Source organism: Pteropus vampyrus, unplaced genomic scaffold (genome assembly GCF_000151845.1).
Source record: "Pteropus vampyrus isolate Shadow unplaced genomic scaffold, Pvam_2.0 Scaffold40, whole genome shotgun sequence".
In the NCBI taxonomy this organism is placed as follows: Eukaryota; Metazoa; Chordata; class Mammalia; order Chiroptera; family Pteropodidae; genus Pteropus; species Pteropus vampyrus.
The window spans coordinates 7,010,036-7,033,257 of NW_011888821.1; the positions used below are offsets into that span (position 1 = coordinate 7,010,036).

The window sequence follows — 23,222 nt, forward strand, 5'->3', positions numbered from 1 at the left end:
CAGCTGCACAATGGAGACAGAGGCACCCTTGGAACAATGTGACCCGTGGGATAGGGACTTCTGAGGAAGGAGCCACTGAAGCTCCAGGGTGGCACTGTTCCCACAGAGCTGGCTAGAAGCCAGCTGTCTAAGGACCAGTGACTGGGACAAACACCCCAGCCAGGTCCTCTTCTCTCACTCATCCATCAGCAAGTCTTGCAGCTCTATCTTCCAGTCAAATATGTCCAGAAGCCAGGCCCCTCTCACCTCCCCTGGCATCACTTGCCTTAGCTGTGGCTCACCAAATCACTGTAAAGCCTTATAACCAGTGCCTGGCTTCCACTCTTGTTCTCTCCAGGACATGGTCAGAGTGGTCCAGTTAAAATGCAAATCAGATCGTGTCCCTCCTCTGCTCAAAACCCTCCCTGGCTCCCAGCCTCTCTCAGAGGAAAGCCTCCAATGCCCTATGGAATCTGGCCCCCACCGCTCTGATATCATCACCTATCTCTCTCACCCCAAGTGACTCTGCTCCAGTCTCACTGTCCTTCTTGTGCTCCTCAGACCACCCAGACTTCATTCCCAGCACCTCTTCATGTGGCTCCGCTCCTTCTCCAGGACTCTGCTTCAATAGTATCTTTTCAGTGAAAGCTTCTCTGACCATTCTATCTAAAAGAACATTCCTCACCCTTCACCCCTGCTTTTTTGTTAAGGAAAAATTCCCAGAACAAAATTTAGCATTTTAACCATTTGAAAGGGCACAGTGGCATTTAGTATATTCACAATGTTGTGCGACCAACCACCTCTACTTAGTTCCAAAACATTTCTATCATCCCAAAAGGAGTCACCCCCACTACCCCTCTCCTGAGTCCCTGGCAACCACTAACCTTTCTGTCTCCACAGATTTGCCCACCCTAGATATTTCACATACTTGGAATCATACAATATGTGACCTTGTGTGTCTGGCTTCTTTCACTTAGCATCATGTTTTCCAAGTTCATCCTTGTTGTAGCAGGTATAGTACTTCACCTGCTTTGTTTTCCAACAGTACTTACAAAAGCATCTGGCACAGACACGACTTCCCGCCCTCCACCTTTTAGAACATAGAGCCTAGATTTTCCCTCTTGCCTAAAACCTAGCACGGAGCCTGGCACAGAGTACATTCTCAATTATATTTGTTGGAAAAATATAGAAATGCCATACATTGTTTCCAATTCTCACACAAACTCAGCATCCAAGTTTTATTATTCTCATTTTACAGATGTGTGAAATGAGGCTCAGGGGATTCAGTAACTTGTCCAAGGCCACAGAGCTGGGATGGAGTGGACCATGATTCCAGCCTAAGACCTCTTGTACCTCCCTTGTGTTCTCACCCTCCTTACTGAGCAAGACAGAGTATTTCAAAAGCAAGACTTGGTTTGACTGCTCCATAGCCTCGGGAACCAACAGCATCATGTTATTCAAGAATAATAAAAACTCAAAAGGAAAAATAGCTCCCAAGGGTTAAGTTTAAAATAAAGGCCTGCCAGTAAATATTATTATAGTCTTAAAATTCTTTTTAATATATTTAAGTCAGGCCCATAAATGGAAAATGGGCCACACCTGTAATTAAGTAAACAACTATGTTCAGAATACCTCCAAACAGAATAGGAGAATATTTTTAGCGAAAACGCATAATAGATATTTTGGTTCTTAGTTTAGTTCAGAGAGAGCAGTTCTGTAAACAGGCACAGACTCCACCAGAAGACACACCAATAAATATTTAACAAACACCATTTTCACATGGTTAGGAGCAAGTGGAACATGCAAGTCGAAAGTAGAAAGGAAAGACCTTCAACATATTTCCAGTTCAAGGCCCATTTCACACTGGAAGAGGGCAGCTTGGGGACAGGGAGTGTGCCCCAGGAGTGGGCACTCTGGCACCACGTTAGGCAAGTCACTTCTTTCCCTGGTTTTCAGTTTCCCCAACTCTAAATAAGAGGACTGGACAAGATGATGTCTAGGGCACTTTCAGTCCTAAATATTGATATTATGTCTCCATATTAATTCGGCTTTACTTTTATACCAGCTCCTAAGTCACACTAAGGAAATAATGGCTGAGGATCTGTACATATCTAAGAACATCCTTCTAGTAACCCTTACAATTGACTCCTTCCCTCCAGAACAGACCAAGTTGCAGAAGCTGTGGTTATAGTGGAAAGTCACACCAGAACCTCATTTTTCTCTAGTAGGAGGTAGTGAGAACAGAGAGAGGTTCGGATCCGGATCTGTTTATGACATTATAAACCCTTATAAAAAAATTTTTGCCACACTCATCTTCAAGGTAAGGAAACTGAGGACCAGAGAAGTCATCCACTAAGGTCAAGTGATTTTCAGCAAGGGTACCATGAGTATTTAGTGGGGAAAGAAGAGTCTTTTCAACAAATGGTACTGGGACAACTGGATATCCACATGCAAAATAATGAAGTTGGACCCCAACCTCACACCATATACAAAAATTAACTCAAAGTGGATCAATGACCTAAACATAAGAATTCAAATGATACAAATTAGAAGGAAACAGGAGTAAATCTTCATGCCCTTGGATCTAGCAATGGATTCTTAGATAGGACACCAAAGATATGACTGACAAAAGGCAAAATAGATAAACTGGCTTTATCAAAATTAAAACTTTTGTATGTCAAAAACAGTATCGAGAAAATGAAAAGGTAATCTACAGAATGGGAGAAAATATTTGTAAATTACATATCTGATAACCTACAGAATGGGAGAAGATCTTTGTAAATTATATATATGATAAAGGTATAGTACACAGAATATATAAAGAACTCTTACACTCAATTAAAAATGAGCAAAAGACATTTCTCCAAAGATATGAAAATGGCCAACAGGCATGTGAAAAGATGCTCAACATCATCATGGAAAGGAAAATCAAAACCACAATGAGGTATACTAATCACCCCCACTAATAAATACCATCCATCAGAAAATAATCTGTCCATCCATCATCCATCCACCTTTTTATTTTGTTTTGATGCAAAGTAATTTGCAGAGATTGGTGCACTTTACCCTTAAACACATCAGGCTGTGTATTCCTTTTCTTTTTAACTTCTAATTCACAAAGAATTCATGAAGACATTCTCTTTGTAAAAAATGGAAACATTACAGAGAACATCACTCCCCTCAACCTGATCCTGTCCCTAGAGATGATGACAGCCATCCTCAGTTTGGAGTGTATTTTTATACACTCCATAACTTTTTCTCAGCTTTGCATATACATAGATGTAGTCGTGGAAAGTAGTATCATACTATTTGCAAGTTTCTTTCTTTCTTTTTAACACAAAAGGTGCTTTATTGAATGTGTCCTTTTCACTCACCATCTTTCTATGTCAGCACATGGTTCTACCTTATCATTTCTCCAGGCTGCAGAGTCTGCCACAGTGAGGATACATCATGGATTTATAAACCCAGGCCCCATTTGATAGACATTTAGGTTGTTTATATCTGGTGTTATTCCTATCTTTTTCAGTTTTTGTCCAGACACCAAAGAAATAGGTTTGTTTGTTCATTTTTTAAGTGCTCAGTATCAAAGGTCACTTATATTAGATAAATCCAAAGGGAGGTCTATGGAGAGTTGGAAGCAGTGATAAGTTATTATGACCAGGATGCCCCAGAGACTCTCGGGGAGGTTGATGTAGGTGTTGCTGGGGACTCACCACATATGATGCGTTTATCGACGCACTTCCAGAAGTAGGGCTCCACCTTGCTCCTGCAGCCAGCCTCCTCATTTGCATGGTGGTAGCAGCAGTCATGACGATGACAGCACCTGTGGATGGCAGACAGGCAGATCAGCAGGTGAGTGAAGGTAGGGCTGCTCTCCTGGACATCTTCCTATGCCAGGACTATGAGTGAGTGAGGACCCACAGTGGAACAGCATCTTCTAGTCCAAACTTTGTCCCTAAGAATCTCTATCCTGGGAAAAAAATTCTGCCAAGCCCAATATATCCTGCACTGATTCCATCCCATGCACATGCTCAAGCCTGGCCCCTGCCTGCCTCACTCTGAGTCTCTGAGCTCCAGCCATACCCATCTCCCATTGCTGGAGTGAGCCTGCCTCTGTCTTTGCCCATGTCCTGCCCTCTGCCTGGGACAACTTCATGCTCACTCTTCCTTTTAGGTCTCAGCCCAAGTACCAGGCCCCAACCCCAGGATGTCATCAGGCCCCCTACCACCCCAGGCTATAAGGGTCTCTTAGTTAACATCCTCTCATAAAACCAGGTTCCTTCTCTTCATAGCAGGTTTATAATGAGACCCTCATTAGTGAGATTGATTAATATCTGACCTCCTCAGTGAACAGAGCTCTGTGAAGGTGGGACCATTTCTGTCCTGTACCCCACAGTGTCTCTAGCATCCAATCCAGGGCCTGACACATAATAATGATAATTATTATCATTGTAATTATTATTATTATTTACTGTTGAAAAATTCCCTGAGGAATACGCACAGATGTCCCTAAACCTACCCATCATTCATTCATTCACTAGTATTGTGTCCATCTAGCCATCAGCCCTACTCTGCTGGGTCTAGCAGGGACAGGTGAGCCAGATTCTGCTCTGCCCTCCAGGAGTTCTCAGTCTGGTGGCGGAGGCGGACAAGCCACCAGACGCCCCATGCATAGTGAGAAGTGCTGAGATATGAAGTAAGGAGAGGGAATCTGAAAGCCAGAGGAGGTGCCATGCCCAGCCGAGCTTCGGGGAAAGCTTCCTAGAAGAGGTGATACCTGGGCTGCATCTGGAAAAATGTACAGGAATCAGACAACCAGAGTGGGAGGGCATGGCTAACAACAGGAGCCTCGAAGGCACAGAGCTAAGCAAGGGCCTGTTAGTGACAATCGCATCCAAGCTAGGGAAGAGACAATCAAATTCTCTTGCCACTTACTAGCTGTGTGGATGAGTGGCTGTGCTTCTCTGAGCCTCAGGACCCTCATCCGTAAAATGGGGATAGCCATCATGCCTGTCTCCAATGAAGGCCACAAGGGTAAATGAGAGGAAGTCACAGAAAGATCTAAGACCACAGTCTTACATGGAGCAGGCACTTCTCACACAGTAGCAGAGTGCAGTGATTAGAGGTATGAATCCATCCAGACTACTTAGGTTCAAATCTCAGTCCCCACCCCACCCTTACTCTCTATGTGGCCCCAGACAAGTTATTCAATCTTTCTGTGCCTCAGTTTCCTCATATCTGAAATGGAATTGTTGTGAAGACTCAAAGGGGTTCTCAAGATAGTTTCTGGTGCATTATGTCTGATCAACTTTATGTTATTTTATTCAGCCAAAGTAATCATCCCATGGCCAGGTTTGGGAGGGCAGCTGGCACCAAGGTGTGGCCTCATTGGCCATGTTATCTAGGAGGCCTTCTGCCTACAAGGTAGTAGTACCATGTGCAATTTCCTCATAGGCCTTAACTAACCTAGGGGATGGGAGACCTTCTAGCCTAGCCCAAGTGTGCACTCACCAGTCAATGGCATCCAGGGGTTGGCCATGGCCACCCAGGCCACAATAGCAGCCGTAGCTAACATAGGCCAGGGGGCTGCGGGGGCCAACACAGTCTATGGCCTCTGCCAGTTCTATGAGCCCACGCCGGTGCACATGTGACTTCAAGGAGACTGGGGGGAAAACAAAGGTGAGAGACTGAAGGTCAGGTCTGCCCTAAGGAAGGTTGCTGGCCTAAGAAGGGCCTGGATGACTGCCTGGGTTTGAATCCAGTTCCTCCTCCTTCCTATCCGTGTCCCCTTAGGCAACTTATTCAGGCTCTCTGTGCCTTGGTTCCCTCATATGTAAAACAGGGGGATAAGGGGACCTCACTCCATGCAATGAAATGAGATCACGCATGTAAAGTACCTGGCACATAACAAGCTCTAACTATTATCACCAATATCCTCAAGGCAGCCATGAAAGAAAAAACAAGACACAGAGCCACGTCATCTGAAGGATCATATCACTGGACCTTTACACAGGCTTGTTCCTCTTCCTGGAATGCCCAGATTCCCAATCCCGTGCCCTTGTCAATTCCAGATGCAGTCGGACGGCAAGCTGTGCAACAAACATCTACCCAGTTGCCTGTAATAAGTACTGCACAATGGAGATGAGCTAAACAGGGTCTCTGCCACCAAGGAGGGCTCCTCTGTGGGGGCTTCCCTGTCCTTAGATCTCCCCTGCCCCACCACCACTCCCCTCGAGACTCTGGCTCAGGGCCCTTCACATCTCCTCTTACTTTTACTGCCTAGGCACAGCTTCCTCCCACACAGGGAGATGCTGCGGCCGAAACCCAGCCATGGCTCTGACACACAGCAGTGCATAGTAGATACCATTAGAACCGCAGCATTTCACAGGTGAGAATGATGAGGCCTGTGCAGGAAGGATGACCTCCACAGTCACATGGCCAACAAGAACCTGCCTGACTGGAAGCTCTGACCCAGACTTCTGACTCCCAGTCCAGAGCTCATTCCTCCTCACAGGGGAGGGTAACAGAGCTGAGAGGCATCAAGAAGGGGGGCCACTGCTCAGGGTCAAAGGCCTCAAACCCGCTGTGACATGGATTGGACATCAGAGAATCCCAGGGTGACCCCTCCTTCTGGTAAGGGCAATGAGTCTACTCTCTGGCCTTCGGTCAAAAAACAACAGTCAGAGCAACAGTAGGAGAGGCAATCTCTTGAAGCTCACCTTGCACTGTGCTCCCCAATTTATAGGCATCGCCTCCTGTCAATGGCATAGCCTCCTCGTCTTGTGGGCAGCTGTTAACCCACTTACAGACGGGGAGGCTGAGACTAGAGAGGTAAAAGGACCCATTCCAGGTCACAGGGCTGGTGAGCTGCAGAACAGAAGCTCACGCTCAGTCATGCCCGATTTCTGGAAGTCCACTCTCCACTAGTCTGGGACTGTGGATCCAGGGATTCATGCACTGCATTTGGTCATCATGTCTCTTTCATGTTTTTTCATCCAGAACAAGTTTTTAACACACTAACTTTTTTGAAGAATCCAGGCCAAAATTAAATCCAATTTCGTTTTTTCTCAGTGGAAAAACTAGCATATTCATGTGGGGGAATAAAGATGAATTAAAGAGAAACAAACAAACAAATAAATAAACAATGAATGTAGCATTAAAAGCTTCACCTTCCTTTCTGGGTCCTCACTGTCCCAGGACTTGCCGAGTGCTGCTCCCAGCTGCCCACACCTCTGCCCGAAACCTCCCATGGCTTCTACCACCCTCCAGATAAAGCTCAGGGGCCTCACTGTGGCCCAGAGGCCGTGCCAGAGCCAGCCCCCTCCCTTCCCTCCAGTGTCCTCTCCCAAAGCTCCCCACATGGACCCTGCTCATCATCTTCTGTTTCTCCAGTTAAACTTTCCATCACATATATCCTGTGCTGCAAATGCCCTCACCCAGCTCACCGGTCACCACCGAGAATCTGCCTCATCCCAGGTAACCACAGGGGACCTTGTCACCCAGTGCTGCTGTCTGCTTATGGGAGTGACCCTCTCACCTGGGAGCGCTCTGGGCAGATCTTTGCCATAGGCAGCTCCAGATCCCCTGGCATGCAGTAGGCATCCAGACAAGGCCCCTTGACCTCTGGATCCACCAAGCCCCAGTCTAAGCACATCTGACAGGATCCCAGTCTTAACCTTATACTCCACAGCTGTCCCCAGAGACACCTCCGCCCCTTGCCCAGACCTAACCATGCTCTGCCATCTCACAGGGTCCTAGGCATTGCCCTACGGAGAACCCAAGCATGGGGCAGACACCCAGCACTGGGTTTGGAACCAAGGTAAATACTCCCTCTGGGACAGCTAAGGTGGGGCAGGTCAGTCCGGGGTCTGTTTGCTCTGTCTGCCCACGGCAGCCTCTGCTGGGAGTGCCAAAGCTGTCCAGGCTTCCTATCTTCCCATCTTCCCTTGGGCCTGGGTGTGCGTGGTGTGTGTGTGTGTGTGTGTGTGTGTGTGTGTGTGTGTGTGTGCACACGTGCGGCGTGCGGGCACATTTCCTCTTGGAGTATCTCTGTTTGTGTCTATATGTGAGTCAGTCCATGAGCCCTATACCTTAGTGCCCAGGTGAGGCTGGAGATGTGGATGTGTATAGTGTGGTGTCTGTATATTTTCCTGCGCTTGTGTGTGTCTGTGTACCCCAGAAATGAGCAGTCACTGAGGGAACCTCTCCAAGGGTGATGACCAGGAGTGGGTGAGAAGGCAACCTTATGTTCTTCCCCAACCCCAGGTAGGACCGGGCCCCTTCTTCCCCTGCTCCTCTGCCTCTGGTTTCCCCTGGTAGTCCAATCTCAGACTCCAGGGACAGGAGGAGGAAAAGTCAGTTCACAGGACCCCAGGCCACAGGGATGGGGAGGGTCTGGTGTCTAGAGAGGATTACAGTGAGTGGCAGGGTGTCTGGGGAAGACACTGGGCCCCTGGAGAAGGGCTGGGCTAGTTTGGGGTCCCTGGGAGGTGTGAATGAGTGGGAGCTCTTGGGGAGGACTGGAGACAGGACTCCTGGAAGCCTGGAAAGGAATCTGTCAGTGAGCGAGAGAAAGGAGGGCTGGGGGCTGTAGGGCTCCAGAAACTTGGGGAAGGCTGGTGGGCTGGAGTCCTTGCAGAGGGGTGGGGAGCAGGGCTCCTGGGTCTCTAGAGAAGGCTAGCGAAGTCCCGAGGGCTCCTGGGTCCTCCGAGGGGCCCAGTTCTCACTCACCTGCACTGGGCAGGAGTCCAGGGGCCAGGAGCAGCAGCAGCGGCAGCATTACTGGCAGGCCCAGAGGCAGTGGATACATCGGATGGTGGCAGGTGTGAGACATCTGGCGGGCTAGTGTAGTCACCAAGCCGGGGCCAAACCCCCTCCCCCGTGCCCCGTCCGGTCCCGCCCCTGCCCTCACCTTCCCACAGGGCCTGGGCGGAGCCCCACAAGGGCGGGCCCCTGGGGCGGCAAGAAAAGTCCCTCCCTGACCTCTGCATCTTGGTCATCGAATGGTTTTGCGGGGCCAAGAGAGAGGATTCAGCCCAGGATGTCTCAGATTAGGGTTCGGGAGAATTATGGAGGAAAAGCGTTTAGCACAGGGCGAGTCACCACGTGGGTGTGCAGAAAGGGTGCTCTGTTATTATTATTACCTGCAGCCCCCTCCCGCGCTCACCAAAAGACGTCTTGGGGGGAGGGGGAGGGACTGAAGGTGATTTTAAACACTTTAAATGTAGGAAATCTGGCGCTCTTGATACCCCTTGAAATCAGCTCTCTGCATTGCCCCCCCATCCCCACTAAAGTCAGGAAACTGAGAGAGTCAAAGATTTGCCCAAGGTCACACAGTGGGTTCTGATAAAAGAAAGCTGGAATCGTGGGGGAGGGGAGCTAGCCCCACAGCCCCACACCCTTCCCACCTTCTCCAAGGGACATACATAATAGGCGCTCAGCATTGAAAAGAGATGAAAATTGTGGCACACATCTGTCCCTATTGTCCTTACCAATTACTTATTAATTTCTATTGATTTCGAGTCATAACTACTTTTGAGAGTACAACCCTAGACCCTTCCCATGGCCATGGCCAAGCTCTAGTAAAAACAATGGCAACTAAGGTGATGTCATTTCCCATAGGCTATATATTGTTCTAAAGACACCAGATGCATGATCCTATAATTTCAGGCCCCTGGTGGCCCCTTTTCACAGGAAGAAACTCAGGCTCAGAGAAGCTGAGAACCAAGAATCAGGGGAGCCCACATTCAAATTAATTTCTACATCAAACCTCTGACTGCCTCTATCTATGAAAACCTAGGGCGTCAGGCCATAGGTCTGCCACTCTTTGAGTTATTATTGTCTCCCCACTGGGGTGAGTTTCTCAAAGCAACGCCTGAATCTCTTGAGCCCCCAGCATGGGCCTGCCTAGCATATACAAGTGTTTAATTAAGGCTTGTCCACACAGATTATGGGTTTCAGACCCTCCAAAACATGGGGTCTCCGATGGGTAATGGGAGATAAAATATCTCACATAAATCTATACAGAAAGACTTTTGATTTCAAGGAATTTCCCATTTCCTTGAAATATGCACAGAAGAAAACTCATTGACACTGATAAGTCCATTAGTCAGGAAATCTGTTCTTAATATTAGAACTTTTCACTAAAAACTTTACCACTTTAACTGGTTAGCCTCAATCATCTGCTAACTCATTTATACAGAATAATTTGATTATGTTAGATAACTGGGGCATTGGTTCCATCACCAAATATACTAAATGTCCTACTCCTCAATTAACATATTACAAATAATGTAAATCATAAGTCATGTCCAAAAGTGCCTAGGTTGAATGTGCTGAGATGAGGGGGTATGACAGAATGTGAATTGAGTCAGAAATCAGCTCACTTCTAATGGTGAGTTATGCTTATCAATGAACTGTGCCCTAGTGTTGGTCTCAATTTAACCATGCCTTCAGGTTTCATCCTGGTGTATTGATAAAGGGTTGCTACAAATGTCTGGTGAATAAAATGATTTCTTCTTCTTTGTGACACAAGTGAGTACTCCTCCATGACTAGAAGGTAAAATAACTCTAAACATGGGGGGAGCATGTGAATCTGGGTGCTTTTTACAGCTCATGAGACCACAAATAACAGAATGATGAATCCAAACACAGACCAGCACACCCTTTGACCCAGAAACCCCTTTCCAGAAATAGCTCTAAGAAAATACTCAGATAAGATTTATGCACAAAGTTCATCCTTAACAAAGAGCAAAAACAACCTAGAAGCAACCTAAATACCCAACAATAAAAAGGTAAATTATGAGATCTTCATATGATAGAATATGTACTCATTCTAACATATAGCGTTTTCGAAGAATATTTAATGACCTTTTAAAAACACTTTAAAAAGCCGAAACTTATAGTATAATCCTACCTTTATAATTACAAACCATACAACTGAGAGAGAGCCATACATAAGCATATTTATATGAACATACCCACTAACATAGATACATGGGGCTCTCTGGAGGGAGGAGGAGGGAAAGGGAAGAAGAAACGTAGAAAAAATGAATGGAATGTGTCAAAATGTAATACTGGTTCTAGTTCTCTTTTGGTGATAGAATTACATGATTTTTATTTATATCTTTGTATCTTTACTTTTCTTGATATCTTTGTACCTAAACTTTACTTTTATTTATATCTTTGTACCTAAACTTTTGTGATTCAGAGGAAAAAATAAAATTAAAAAAATAGACTCATAAACTTTAATAAAGTTTGTCTATTGAAAAAGTTATCTCGGTATTTTTATTCTAAAAACACAGAGACGCAGGCATAACAATAAAGATATTCATCAGTTTTTGGTTTCTGTTTTTAAGAAATTTTGTATTCCCATGGTTACCAGGACTATGGGGAGGGAGCAAGAGGGATGTCGTTGTTTAATGAATATAGAGTAAATTCATAGGCATTTACCTTCTGACCCAGCAATACAAGTCTAAGAATCTATCACAAAAACATACTGGCAAAAATATGAAATGGCATATGCTCAAGGTTATTCATTTTGACACTTATAACAATAAAGTAATGGAAACAACACAAATACCTATCTACAGAGGAATGGTACAGCCTCACAATTTTAATCAGAAACTGCACAGTTTTAATGAGGAAGAACACTGCATATAGCTATGAGGTATCTCCAAGATAATTGTCAAATTAAAAAAAGCGAGGTGTAAAATAGTATGAATAGTTGGCCCTGTTTTGTTTTTTAAAAGGAGGAAGGACATAAATGCATATACATATGACTTTTTCTATGTATATAAGTAACAACGGAAAAATAAACCAAAAACTAATAAAAATGGTTACCTAGGTTACCTGTAGGAGTAAGAGAACAGACTGAGGAAAAGACAGAAGATAGATTTCTCTAAAAGTATTTTATTTTATTAGTTTTTACTGCAGATTTGTGTAAAAGTTTTACATAATTTAGAAATAAAATTCAATTGAAAGGACAATATTTCTAAAAATACAAATGAAATGCATGAATCTATATAATTAGTTGGTAGATAACCACAAGGAGAGGACTTATTTCAAGAGACCTGAAAATACAGTATTTTGACTGTTATTCTAAAAACAAAACACTTACAACAAACAATCCTAAATTGTGTTCAAAGAGCTTATTATTAGTGGTAATGATACAGAAATACTAAAAAAAATGAATGCAGGAAACTAGGAATAGAGGAAAATTCCTCATCTTGATAAAGAATATCTATAAAAAAATCTACAACTAACATGATACTTAATAATGAGAAACTAGAATCTTTCCAGCTAACATCAGGAACAAGGCAAGGATGTCCCCTCTCACCACTCTTTTTCAACTTCATAATGCAAGTCCTAGCTAATTGCTATAGACTGAAGGTTTGTATCCTCCCAAAATTCATATGTTGAAACCTTTGGAAGGTGATTAAGCCATGAGAGTGGAGCCCTCATGAATGTGATTAGTGCCCTTATAAGAGACCCCAGAGACCTCCCTCACCCCTTTCCTCTATGTGAGGACACAGAGTGAAGATGGCTATCTATGAGCCAGGGTATGAGCCTCGCCAGATACCAAATCTGCTGGCAACGTGATCTTGGACTTCCAAGCCTCCAGAACTGTGAGAAGTGAATCTCTGTTGTTTATAAGCTACCCAGTCGATGGCAATTTTTTTATTGTAGCCCAAAAGGACAAAGACAGTAATGTAATATGACAAGAAGAGAAAATAACAGGTTTACTGATTGGGAAGGAAGAAATAAAACTATCTTTTTTTACAGATGACATGATGAAATGTAGAATGTAGAAATTCCTAGAATAAGCTATTATAGCAAGGTTGCAAAATATTAAGTTAATATACAAAAGTCAACCGCTTTCCTGTGTACCAGCAAAAAACAAGTAGAATCTGAAATTAAAAATGCAATACCATTTACATTAGCACTTCCAAAATTAAATACTTAGGTAATAATCTTATAATCTATGTATAAGATCTATACGAGGAAAACTACAAAACTGATGAATGAATCTCCAAATACTAAATAAATGGAGGGATATTTCATGTTCATGAATAAGAAGATTCAATATTACCAAGATGTCAATTCTTCCCAATTTGACATATAGATTCAATGCAATCCTAATCAAAATTTCAGAAAGTTATTTTGTGGCTATCGACAAACTGCTTCTTATGTGGAAAGGCAAAAGATCTAAAATAGCCGAAAACAATATTGAAGGAGAAGAACAAAGAAGACTGACACTCTAATTTCAAGACTTACTATAAAGCTACAGTAATCAAGGCACTATGGTACTGGCGAAAGAATAGTCAAATAAAAAACTGGAACAAAACTGAGAGCCTAGAAATAGACCCATACAATTACAGTCGACTGATCTTGGGCAAGAAGAACAAATGTATTACAATGGAAAAAGAGTCTTTTCAGCAAGTGATACTGGAACATGGACATGGACATGCAAAAAAAAAAAAATGAATCTAAACACAGATTTTACGCCCTTCACAAAAAAATAACTGAAATGGATCAGAGACTTTAATGTAAAATAAAGAAACTATAAAACTCCTAAAAGATAACATAGGAGAAAATCTAGATGACCTTGGGTATGGCGATGACTTTTTAGATATACCATGATTCATGGATAAAATAATTGATAAACATCTTCTATGTGAAAGATACTATGAAGAGAATGAGAAAACAAACCACAGACTGGGAGAAAATATTTTCAAAAGACACATCTGATAAAGGGCTGCTATCCAAAATTGACAAAGAACTCCTAAAACTCAACAGTAAGAAAACAAATAATCCGATTTAAAAAAATAGGCGCAAGAGCTTTACAAACACCTTACCAAAGAAGATAAACAGATAGCAAAGAAGCATATGAGAAGATGCTCCTCATCATATGTCATCAGGGAAATGCAAATTAAAACAACAATGTGATAATGCTACACACATATTAGATTGTCCAAAACCCAGAACAGTGACAACACCAAATGCTGGTGAGGATGTTCAGTGACAGGGATTCTTACACATTGCCAGCAGGGATGCAAAATGGTACAGCCTCTTTGGCAATTTCTTACAAAACAAAACATACTTTTACCATATGATGTGGCAATTGATCTTCTTGGTATTTACCCAAAGGAGTTGAAAGCTTCTGTGCACACAAAAACCTCCACATGATGTTTATAGCAGTTTTAACCATAACTGCCAAAACTTGGAGGCAACCAAAATGTCCTTCAGAAGGTGAATGGATAAATAAACTGTGGTACAACCAGACAATGAATATTAGTCAGTGCTAAAATGAAATGAGCTATCAAGCCACGAAAGACATAGAGGAACCATAAATGAGTATTACTAAGTGAAAGAAGCTAATACTGTATGATCCAACAATATCATATTTTGAAAAAGGCAAAATTATGGAAACAACAAAATGATTCACAGTTGTGGAGGATGGAGGGAGATGAATAGACAGAGCACAGAGAACTTTTAGGGCAGTGAAAATATTCTACATGATATTATAATGATAGGTACATATCATACTTTTGTCCAAACCCAAAGAATGCACAACACCAAGAGTGAACAATAACACAAACTGTGGACTTTGGATAATTATGACATATCAACGTAAGTTCATTCTTGGGGGTACCACCCTGGTGAGTGATGTTAACAATGGAGGAGGCTATTCGTGTGCAGGGGCAGGAGGTTTATGGGAAATTTCAGTACCATCCTTTCAATTTTGTTGTAAACTTAAAACGGCTTTAAAAAAATAAAGTCTTTTAAAACATTCCACTCCGGTTTTAAAACACCGCTCTCACAAAGAGTGTATGGTTCTTTCCTCTACCCATGTTGCAGATCAGACCTGAAGTGGAGGGAGCAGGACATTATCTATTTCTTCATTCCCTCTCCTTCCCTTTTCTCAGCTAGCGGTCTTCATGGAGAGCTGTGTGAACTATAGGAAATAAACAAAATCCTCTGGGGTGTGTGAGAGAAAAGAGTAAAACTTCTACTTACATTTATTTTTATCAAAAAATAAAAAGAAATTAAGCTTTCTGATAATTTAATGTAGACTGATGAGCGATGTCAGGCACAGATATTCTGCTATCAGAAGAGTAGAAGGACCACAATACAAAAGGGTTAAGAGTGGCATCCTCTCCCGCTTTTTCACTTTCAGTATTTCCTGTGTATTCCTATGTCCAGTTATTGGATTTACAAATTATATTATAGTTCTAAATAAACTAATCTTCAGAAAATGGGTAGAAACAAGAAAATAGTAGAGCGGATGTTTCTTTGACTCTCAAGGAGATCTGTCCAGCTACATTTGAGGTAAAAATCTAATCCTACTTGGAAAAAAATCAGTTAAGAAAATAGAAAATTTTCAAGAAGGCTTCTTGTGTTAAGCATTTATATTCCTCTGGTTAACAATTAATCTTATTCTAAGCAGGCATTGCCTTGAGGTTTTAATGATAAAATAAAGCCATTGTGGCTGCAAAATATTTTAAAATATTATTTACTTCATCTTTACCTCAATCTTTCAAAATGTATACTTATGCATTTTCTGTTGCAAACCTTCTATCACAAGGAAGACTCCCACATCTTTGCTACACCTTGGAGTGGAGATGCTGGCTCCAGCACCAGCACTCTGCCTTGCCACCTCCCCAGTCCTTCTCTCCCTGCCTTAGCACACACCCACCCAGTCTCCCCTTTTTACAGCCCCCTCTTCCTAGTCCTTCCATAAGTAGTTACTTGGGGCTTCCTTCATGGCTCCCATGCCTTTTAGCTATCCTTTATAGGTCCGTCTATATAGACTGGGGAATGATGGCCAGGGTAGTGGCTGAAGGTCTCATCCCCTGAGAAGGGCTCTGGCTCTAGCTGGCAGAACCTTAGTCATCAATACTGTAATATCAAGGAGAGTCCTGCTTAACATCCTGTTAAAGCAGTAGAGCTGCATTTAAAGAGAATGCCCTTTGAACCAGCAATGTCTCTTCGAAAGACTAGAATTTTACCCTAAGGAAATAATCATATATATATAAGACCCATATCCGAGGATGTTCTGCATACACAACAGGAAAAACTAGGAATACTAAATATTTAACAATAAGGTGTTAAATTATTATATAGCCATCCCTATAAGTAATTATCACGATAGCCAAGACATGGAAATAACCGCATTGTCCTTTGACCAATGATTGGATAAAGAAGATGTGGTACATATATACAATGGAATAATACTCAGCCATAAAAAATGATGAAATATTGACATTTGCAACAATCTGAGAGTACCATGCTAAGTGAAGTCAGATGGAAAAGGACAATAACCATATCATTTCACTCACGTATGCAGTATAAAACAGAAAGAAACAAACAAACAAAAAAACAATCTTGTAGATAGAGACAACAGTATGGTGGTTCTCAGAGTGGGGAGGATAAAGAGGTGAAGGGGGTCAAATATATGGTGATGGAAGGAGACTAGACTTAAGTACACAATGGAATATACAGATGATGTCTTATAGAACTGTATACCCGAAACTTATGTAATGCTATTAACCAATGTTACCCCGATACATTTAACTTAAAAAATTATGTGGAAAAAAAAATCTAATGATCTGAGAAAAGTGTCAAATGTGTTTTTGAGGCAAAAACTAGGTTATAAAAGACTCAGTGCAGTAATATACGCCATAATTGTTACATGTAAATACAATATTGAAAGAAGCCACAAGGCTATCCACAAATTTTTACAATTTTCTCTATTGTTATTCTTTGTGTTTTTCTATAATTTTCTAATTTTTCTACAAAGAATAAGTATGACTTTTTTAATCAGAAAAATGTTTTAAGAAAGAAGATAGTTCTTTTAACTAAATCATTATCTTGATCATTCTTAGAATAAGGGTTACATACGTTTTTTTAAATATGTTTTTAAAATTCTGAGACAGGCACAATTCCTCCTACCTCCAAACTCCACATTTAGCCTACCTTCCCTACCTACCAGCACCTTCCCCTGCACAAACTCTCCAGTGAGAGGTGGAAACTAATCAAAATAGACAGATATCAGAAGTTTACTATCCACCTATTTCTCTACAAATTTTCAAATAGGCAATACCTTGATTTTCTTTTTTTTTTTTAAATCAGCTGTAAACCTTTGCATTTAGTTTTGCCATCACTGAAATGAGAGTACTTCCTCTAAACTCAAACTGTTCTGACTTATTCGGAATTCAAGTCTATAAGTAAATGATACCATTGTGTCACAATACCACTCTGTCAAGCATAAACACTGTGAACATTTGGGTGTATTTTTTAACACTGCATTTTCAGTGAATGAAATGTTTTTTTTTTTCTTTCAACTTAGTTACTTCTTTTTTAAATTTCCTTTATGAAATTAACTTTATAAATAAAAAAGCATTTATCCTAAAAAGGGGACACTCATCTTGTTCTTTCAGGTCTAAAATTAAAAGCTATGGGGGGAAGGGAGATTTAAATGCCAGATTTAGGACACAGAAATACAGTATACCTAGTTAAAAATGAATTTGAGATAAACAATGAATTTTTTTTTAGTACAAGTATGTCTTAGGCAATACTTGGAATAAAATCATACTAAAAAATTATTCGGCGTTATCAGAAATTCATATTTAACTAGATAACCAGCATCTAACCTGGCAGCCCTAGATTTAAAGTTGTACGATAGCTCGGTAGCTCCCAAACCCCTGGTGCTTATTAAAACACTGATTGCAGAGTCCTATCCCCAGATTCAGTGTGTCTAGGCAGGGCCTGATAATTTACATTTCTAACAAGTTCCCTGGTGATGGTGATGCTTCTGGTCCAAGGACTACTCTTGGGGAACCGATGCAATAGCTTAGAAGTAGCCTTCATTTAGAAGTCACACCTGTATCAAAACAGCATCATGTGAAACCAAATGAGAAAGCAATCATAGTTTCTAATTAAAACAGAGGGTGGAATAAAATAATGTATTATTTTCTAATTTTATACGTAACCACCTTTGAATATCTTAGTTTACAATAATAGTTTTTGACCCTGGATGAGATTTAGAATAACCTGGGAGCTTTTAATTTCTCCTGATACAGGACCTCACTCCCCGAAATTTTCATCCAGATGCTTTCGAACAGGGCAGAGACATCTGTATTTTTTTTTAATTTAAAAATATTTATTAATTCATTTTAAAGTAGCCATATTACATATTAACATAAATGATTATATTTTCCAGAACAACAGCAACAAAAAGATGTAGTGAGAAGGTAGCATTGTTCTTCAAGAGGCATCTGCATTTTAAAAGCTCCTTCGGTGGTTGATTCTTCTGGGCCACAGGCTGAGAACCACTGCCCTATATAGTAGCAACTATTGCTCACAGACACTATTAATGAGCTCCTTCACTGCTTACAGAAGGGCACTGAAACCTCAGCCTTAATTAGGGGGGAAAATACTTATCTGAGTTATAAAAATGGGTCCCTCTGAATATCCATGTTGGTATAATTAATCACAATCCATCCCACTCCATATATTTAAAAAGGTAGGAAGTAGAGAAAAGGTGGGAATTTCATTTCTTCTCTGAATAGGTGGTCTCTGAAGGACAAAGGATAGCTGTCTGTTTCTTGAAATGTCTTCTAATTTGTTGCCTAAGAGCTACTTTTTATAATAGGTAAGTGAAATGGAAATTTCATATAAAATGCCTTGGTGTTATTCACAAGGTTTTTTACTTTTCTTTTGAAGAAACTTAAAATTCCTTCTGCTTAGCAGGCACTGTAATGACTGCTAGTCCTCAGAATATTCTTTAACTTTAAGTCTATTAGAGAAATATAGTACCTTAACTAGTCAGAGTCTTTTTTTTTTTTTTAGAAATTTTAGAAATGATGTTTGAATTTAGCTTCTATTGCTATAATGATGACTCAGAAGAAAGGTTACCAGAGATTTAAAGATACATGTGTTCTGAGTTTATCAGAAAGGAAAGATGCCCTAAGTGCTCTATTCCTGAGCCCTCCTGATACAAGGAGGTTGTAGGGAGAGGGAGATACTTTCCTCTAAGCTTCTAGGCTCTTTAGGCTGGTCTAATAAATCTACATGGGAAAGATTAACAAGAAAAAAATAACTGAATTTAATGACATTTCTACATATGGGAACCCCACACACATGACAATCAGAGAGCCCAGATACATGAGAGGTTCAGAGACAGAAAAGGAAAATGAGGTATACAAGACCTCCTGAGCTAAAAATGAGGTAAGGCACCTTCGAGCTTCAGAGGGGACAGTTGTTCGCGGATAATAAGAAAAGAAAGTGTTCAGTAATTACAAGTTTGTTCTGCCCCGTAGTTGGGTCATAAAGTTATATTCTAAAGGAAATGTTATTTATGTACTAAGTGTATATTCGAATGTGTCACTGCCTTTTAGTTTTTTAATGATTTTTATACTATATTCCTGCCACCAAGGCCTTTTAAAATAAGTTAAAAAAAAAAAGTTATTTCTGGTGATACTGTTATTATGGGCAAGGCTCCTAATTTAAATTCTCCTAGGTAGTTAATTGGATGGGGGCAGAAGTTTCTCTGAAGCCCTTAGGGTCTCAGTTGCCTTTAGCTCAAAATAGTCCACATACCACAGAGGCACGTGTTGGGGTGACTCATTCTGAAGCCCTTCAAGGTTGAAGGTTGAAGCCTGTCACTAAAACAGAAATATCAGGAAAATTTTCTGGTGACCATAGGATCACCAGACAATCCTCTCTTGATCTTTCTCAAAGGCAATTTCTTGGCATTGTTTTTAAGTATCAACAAATAGCCTTTAGTGCTTTAATTTTTTTCCATCAGTGAAATGGAAGTACTTCCAGAAAGTAACAAAGTATTCTAAACTCTTCCTACTTAAATATTTATTAAAAAGATAGTGTACTTCATGCTTTTTGAGTGCCTCTACAAAAGTCATTGCTATGAACACTTTGGTGTCTATTCTTCTAACCTTGGTTATGCATGATGTTTTCCTCTATTATTTCACTTCTTTATTTTCCAAGTTTTCTCTCTTGAAACATCTTTTTTTATAATAAAAATAAACATCTATTTTCTAAAAGTACATATTCTTGTCTTAATGACTAAAATTAAGCATTTTGTAGAGAGATTTAAATTATGAGGTTGTTTACAATTTTTCTTCTCTTAGCTAGTGTCTTAATGGTAGCAAATTTGGTGCAGGTAAAACCAATTGAAAACAATCAGTTAAGTGTATATGTTTTCTTATACTATGAATATTTATTTTCAAATTACTTATTCAGTAGCTTAATAGTATTTGTTCACAGCTTTTGAAAATGATTTCCAAATAAAGCTTGTAGATGGGTAACTATTATCATGCACTCAAGTAGTAAAAATACTATCTGAGGTGCAATAATGGGTTTCTCTTGGAAATCTCTGCTATATGAACTACTCCTTATAACATAAAGAAAAAAGGTATCATTTTTCTCTGATGATTCTGGTTCGTTTCTTTTGAAGGATATCTGTTCATGAAACTATTTATCTATGCTTGAAAACCTCCTTTTATAACCAGGCAAAAAACTTGGAGTTTTTTTTAAATGACTACTATGTGATTTTTCTGAAAGTTTGTTCTTTTCTGAAAGTTTGTATGGGGTTCTTGAAAATGCAGATTCCCTTCATTATTTCACTTATCTCTTTCTCTGCTTAATCTATAGAATAATGCCTGTTATTCTCAGAAAATGTTTGCTAATTTCCTAATCCATTTTAAATGAAAATATTTGACCAGAACACTCCTCGCCTTTCAAAATGACTGCTGTTCAAATGCTATAACAATTAATAAACATAAACTACAAAGTAACTTAAGGGAAATAGCTAACACTTGCTGAGCACTTGTGATGTGCTGAATGTAATTCTCATGGGGTAATACTGTTATCATTCCTCCTCTACAGCGGGAGAGATGTGAGCAGTATTAAACAACTTGCCCAAGGTCACCTAGTTAGAAAGTGGCAGAAGCAAGACTTGAAGTAGAGCAGCTCCAGTGCCCATGCTCTTTGTCACTGTCCTCTGCTACAGATCTGCCCAATGCCAAAATTCTTTCACTACAAACTCAGTTTTATACCTGGTTTATAAAATCTTCCATGATTTCCTTAATTATATCAGAGGAAACCATCGATCCACCAGAGAGGAAAGCTTGCTCTGTTTCTATTTGTTTGGTGTCAAAGAATGATCTTATAAATTAGTGCCTACACTGTGGAAAACATTTAGAGTGTTCAAACTTGGTATAAAGAAGAAGTGTTCCCAAGGGCATGAGATTCTGCAAGATTTAAAAAGGTCTTTGGTGGAAAGTGGTTCAATGGCCAGGTGATTTGGGGGAACACTGCATTTAACAAGCCTTGATCGCAAAATTTCCTAGAGCCTTTTGAGAACTGCGTATTAGGGAATTCTAAACTCATTTGATAGAGAAGCTCTCTGGGGATAAGTGTTCTGAAGAAATACCTGAAATGCCAGCAATAACTAAGTTAGAAGTAACTGAGAGCATCCTCGTCTATTGTAAAAGATTTACCAGCTCTAAAAGGTAGTATGGTCCTTCTGGTTTGTGCATGTCTTTCTGTCATCCAACAACCAACTTCTCAATCTTTGTGATTGTTTCCAGCTAACAATTGTACATATAACTTAAATTAGTGATATTTTTCTCATTTAATCATAGGAATTCAACTCTACTGGCCAAAAAAAAAAAAAAAACAATTTATTTTCTCTCTGGTAGTTGCTATTCTTAATCAGTTTCAGAATTACTCTATTAAAGAAGTATTTGAGTAGCTGCTATGTGACAGGCGTTACAGCTGCAATAAACAATAGAGAAGGTTTCTGTTCTCTTGGAGTAGAGCCTGATGACCTAAAATAAGGAGTACACCTCTGGCCTTCATAGTGGGGAGAAATTTAGTACAGAATAGCCAGTATGGCCCCTTGCCTTACAAAAGACTTGGGGCTTAAACAACCGCCCAGTGTGCCACTGAGACCTGTACTTGACTCTTTTTTCATTGCTCTCTGCATATTCTTCCAGCTATCTTGCCTATCCACAGACTCAACCACTTGCTGTGTGCTGGCAGCCCTTATACCCATCGCAGATTCGAGAAGTTTCTCACTAGACTCATCCACCTAGATCTTGCACCAGCATTTCAGTCCTGACATGTCTACAACCGAATTCTTCCTCCTAGAAACTGTTTTTTTCCCCTGTGCATCCAATCTTAGAACACATAGCTATGATAAACCCAGTTATCCACGCCAGTTGACCCCAACCTCCACATACCATGAGTCATCAAAAACTGCCCATTTGTCTTCGTCAGTACTTCTCTCAGCCTCTACTAATACTTCCTTAGTTGAAGCACGTGCATCTCCTTTTTGGACGTTCTAATAGTCCCCTCACATCCATCATTCTCATGACCAAATAAGTGTTCATTCTTAAATGTTAAATGTAAATGTTTCTCTTTATATATTGTGTGTGTGGGGGGGGGGTCCTCAAGACCATCCTCACTGTCACAATTCACTAGGAGGACTCGCAGAATTCAGGGAAGCTATTATGGTTACAGAGAAAGGATACACATTAAAATCGACAAAGGAAAAAGGCACATAAGACTGAGTCCAAGATATACCAGGCTCACGCGTCCAACTGTCTTCTCCCAGTGGAGTTGCATGGACAGCACTGAATTCTTCCAGCAATTCTACAAACTGCGAGAAGTGTTGACAACCAGGAAAGCTCACCCAAGCCTTGGTGTCAAGGTTTTTTGTTTTTGTTTTTCAACTTATTTAAACTGAAAAAAAAAAAAACCAACCCAGTTCACTCATTTCTCTTACCTCTTGCAACCACCAATCTACTCTCTGTATCTATGAGCTTGGTTTTTCATTTGTTTCTCAGATTCCATATATAAGAGAAACCATATGGTACGTGTCTTTCTTTGATTTGTTTCTCTTAGCATAACACCCTTGAGGTCCACCCATGTTGTCGCAAATGGTGAGATTTCATTCTTTTTTATGGCTGAAAATATTGTATTTTATATATATATATGTATGTATGTGTGTATATATATACGTATGTGTGTGTGTGTGCGTGTGTGTGTATATATATATATATATAAAATACAATATTATGGACACACTTAACATTGTTTCCATATCTGTGCTATTGTAAATAATGCTATAATAAACATGAGGGTACATAAATCTTTTCAAATTACAGTTTTTGTTTTCTTTGGATAAATACCCAGAACTGGAATCGTTAGATCATAAG

The 23,222-nt window shown here is 40.6% G+C and overlaps 1 protein-coding gene across 1 annotated transcript in view; it reads right to left on the reverse strand.

Moving 5' to 3' along the window:
• LOC105290970 (group 10 secretory phospholipase A2-like) overlaps nucleotides 1-21,552 on the reverse strand; it is a 26,866-nt gene extending 5,314 nt beyond the window's left edge. Inside the window, exons 1-3 of the mRNA XM_023529666.1 lie at nucleotides 21,501-21,552; nucleotides 5,491-5,641; nucleotides 3,693-3,802 (exon numbers count right to left, since the gene is read on the reverse strand). Of these exons, the coding sequence (XP_023385434.1) occupies nucleotides 3,693-3,802; nucleotides 5,491-5,641; nucleotides 21,501-21,552 (313 nt within the window). The remainder of the gene's footprint in view (nucleotides 1-3,692; nucleotides 3,803-5,490; nucleotides 5,642-21,500) is intronic.
• Nucleotides 21,553-23,222: the final 1,670 nt, after the last annotated feature.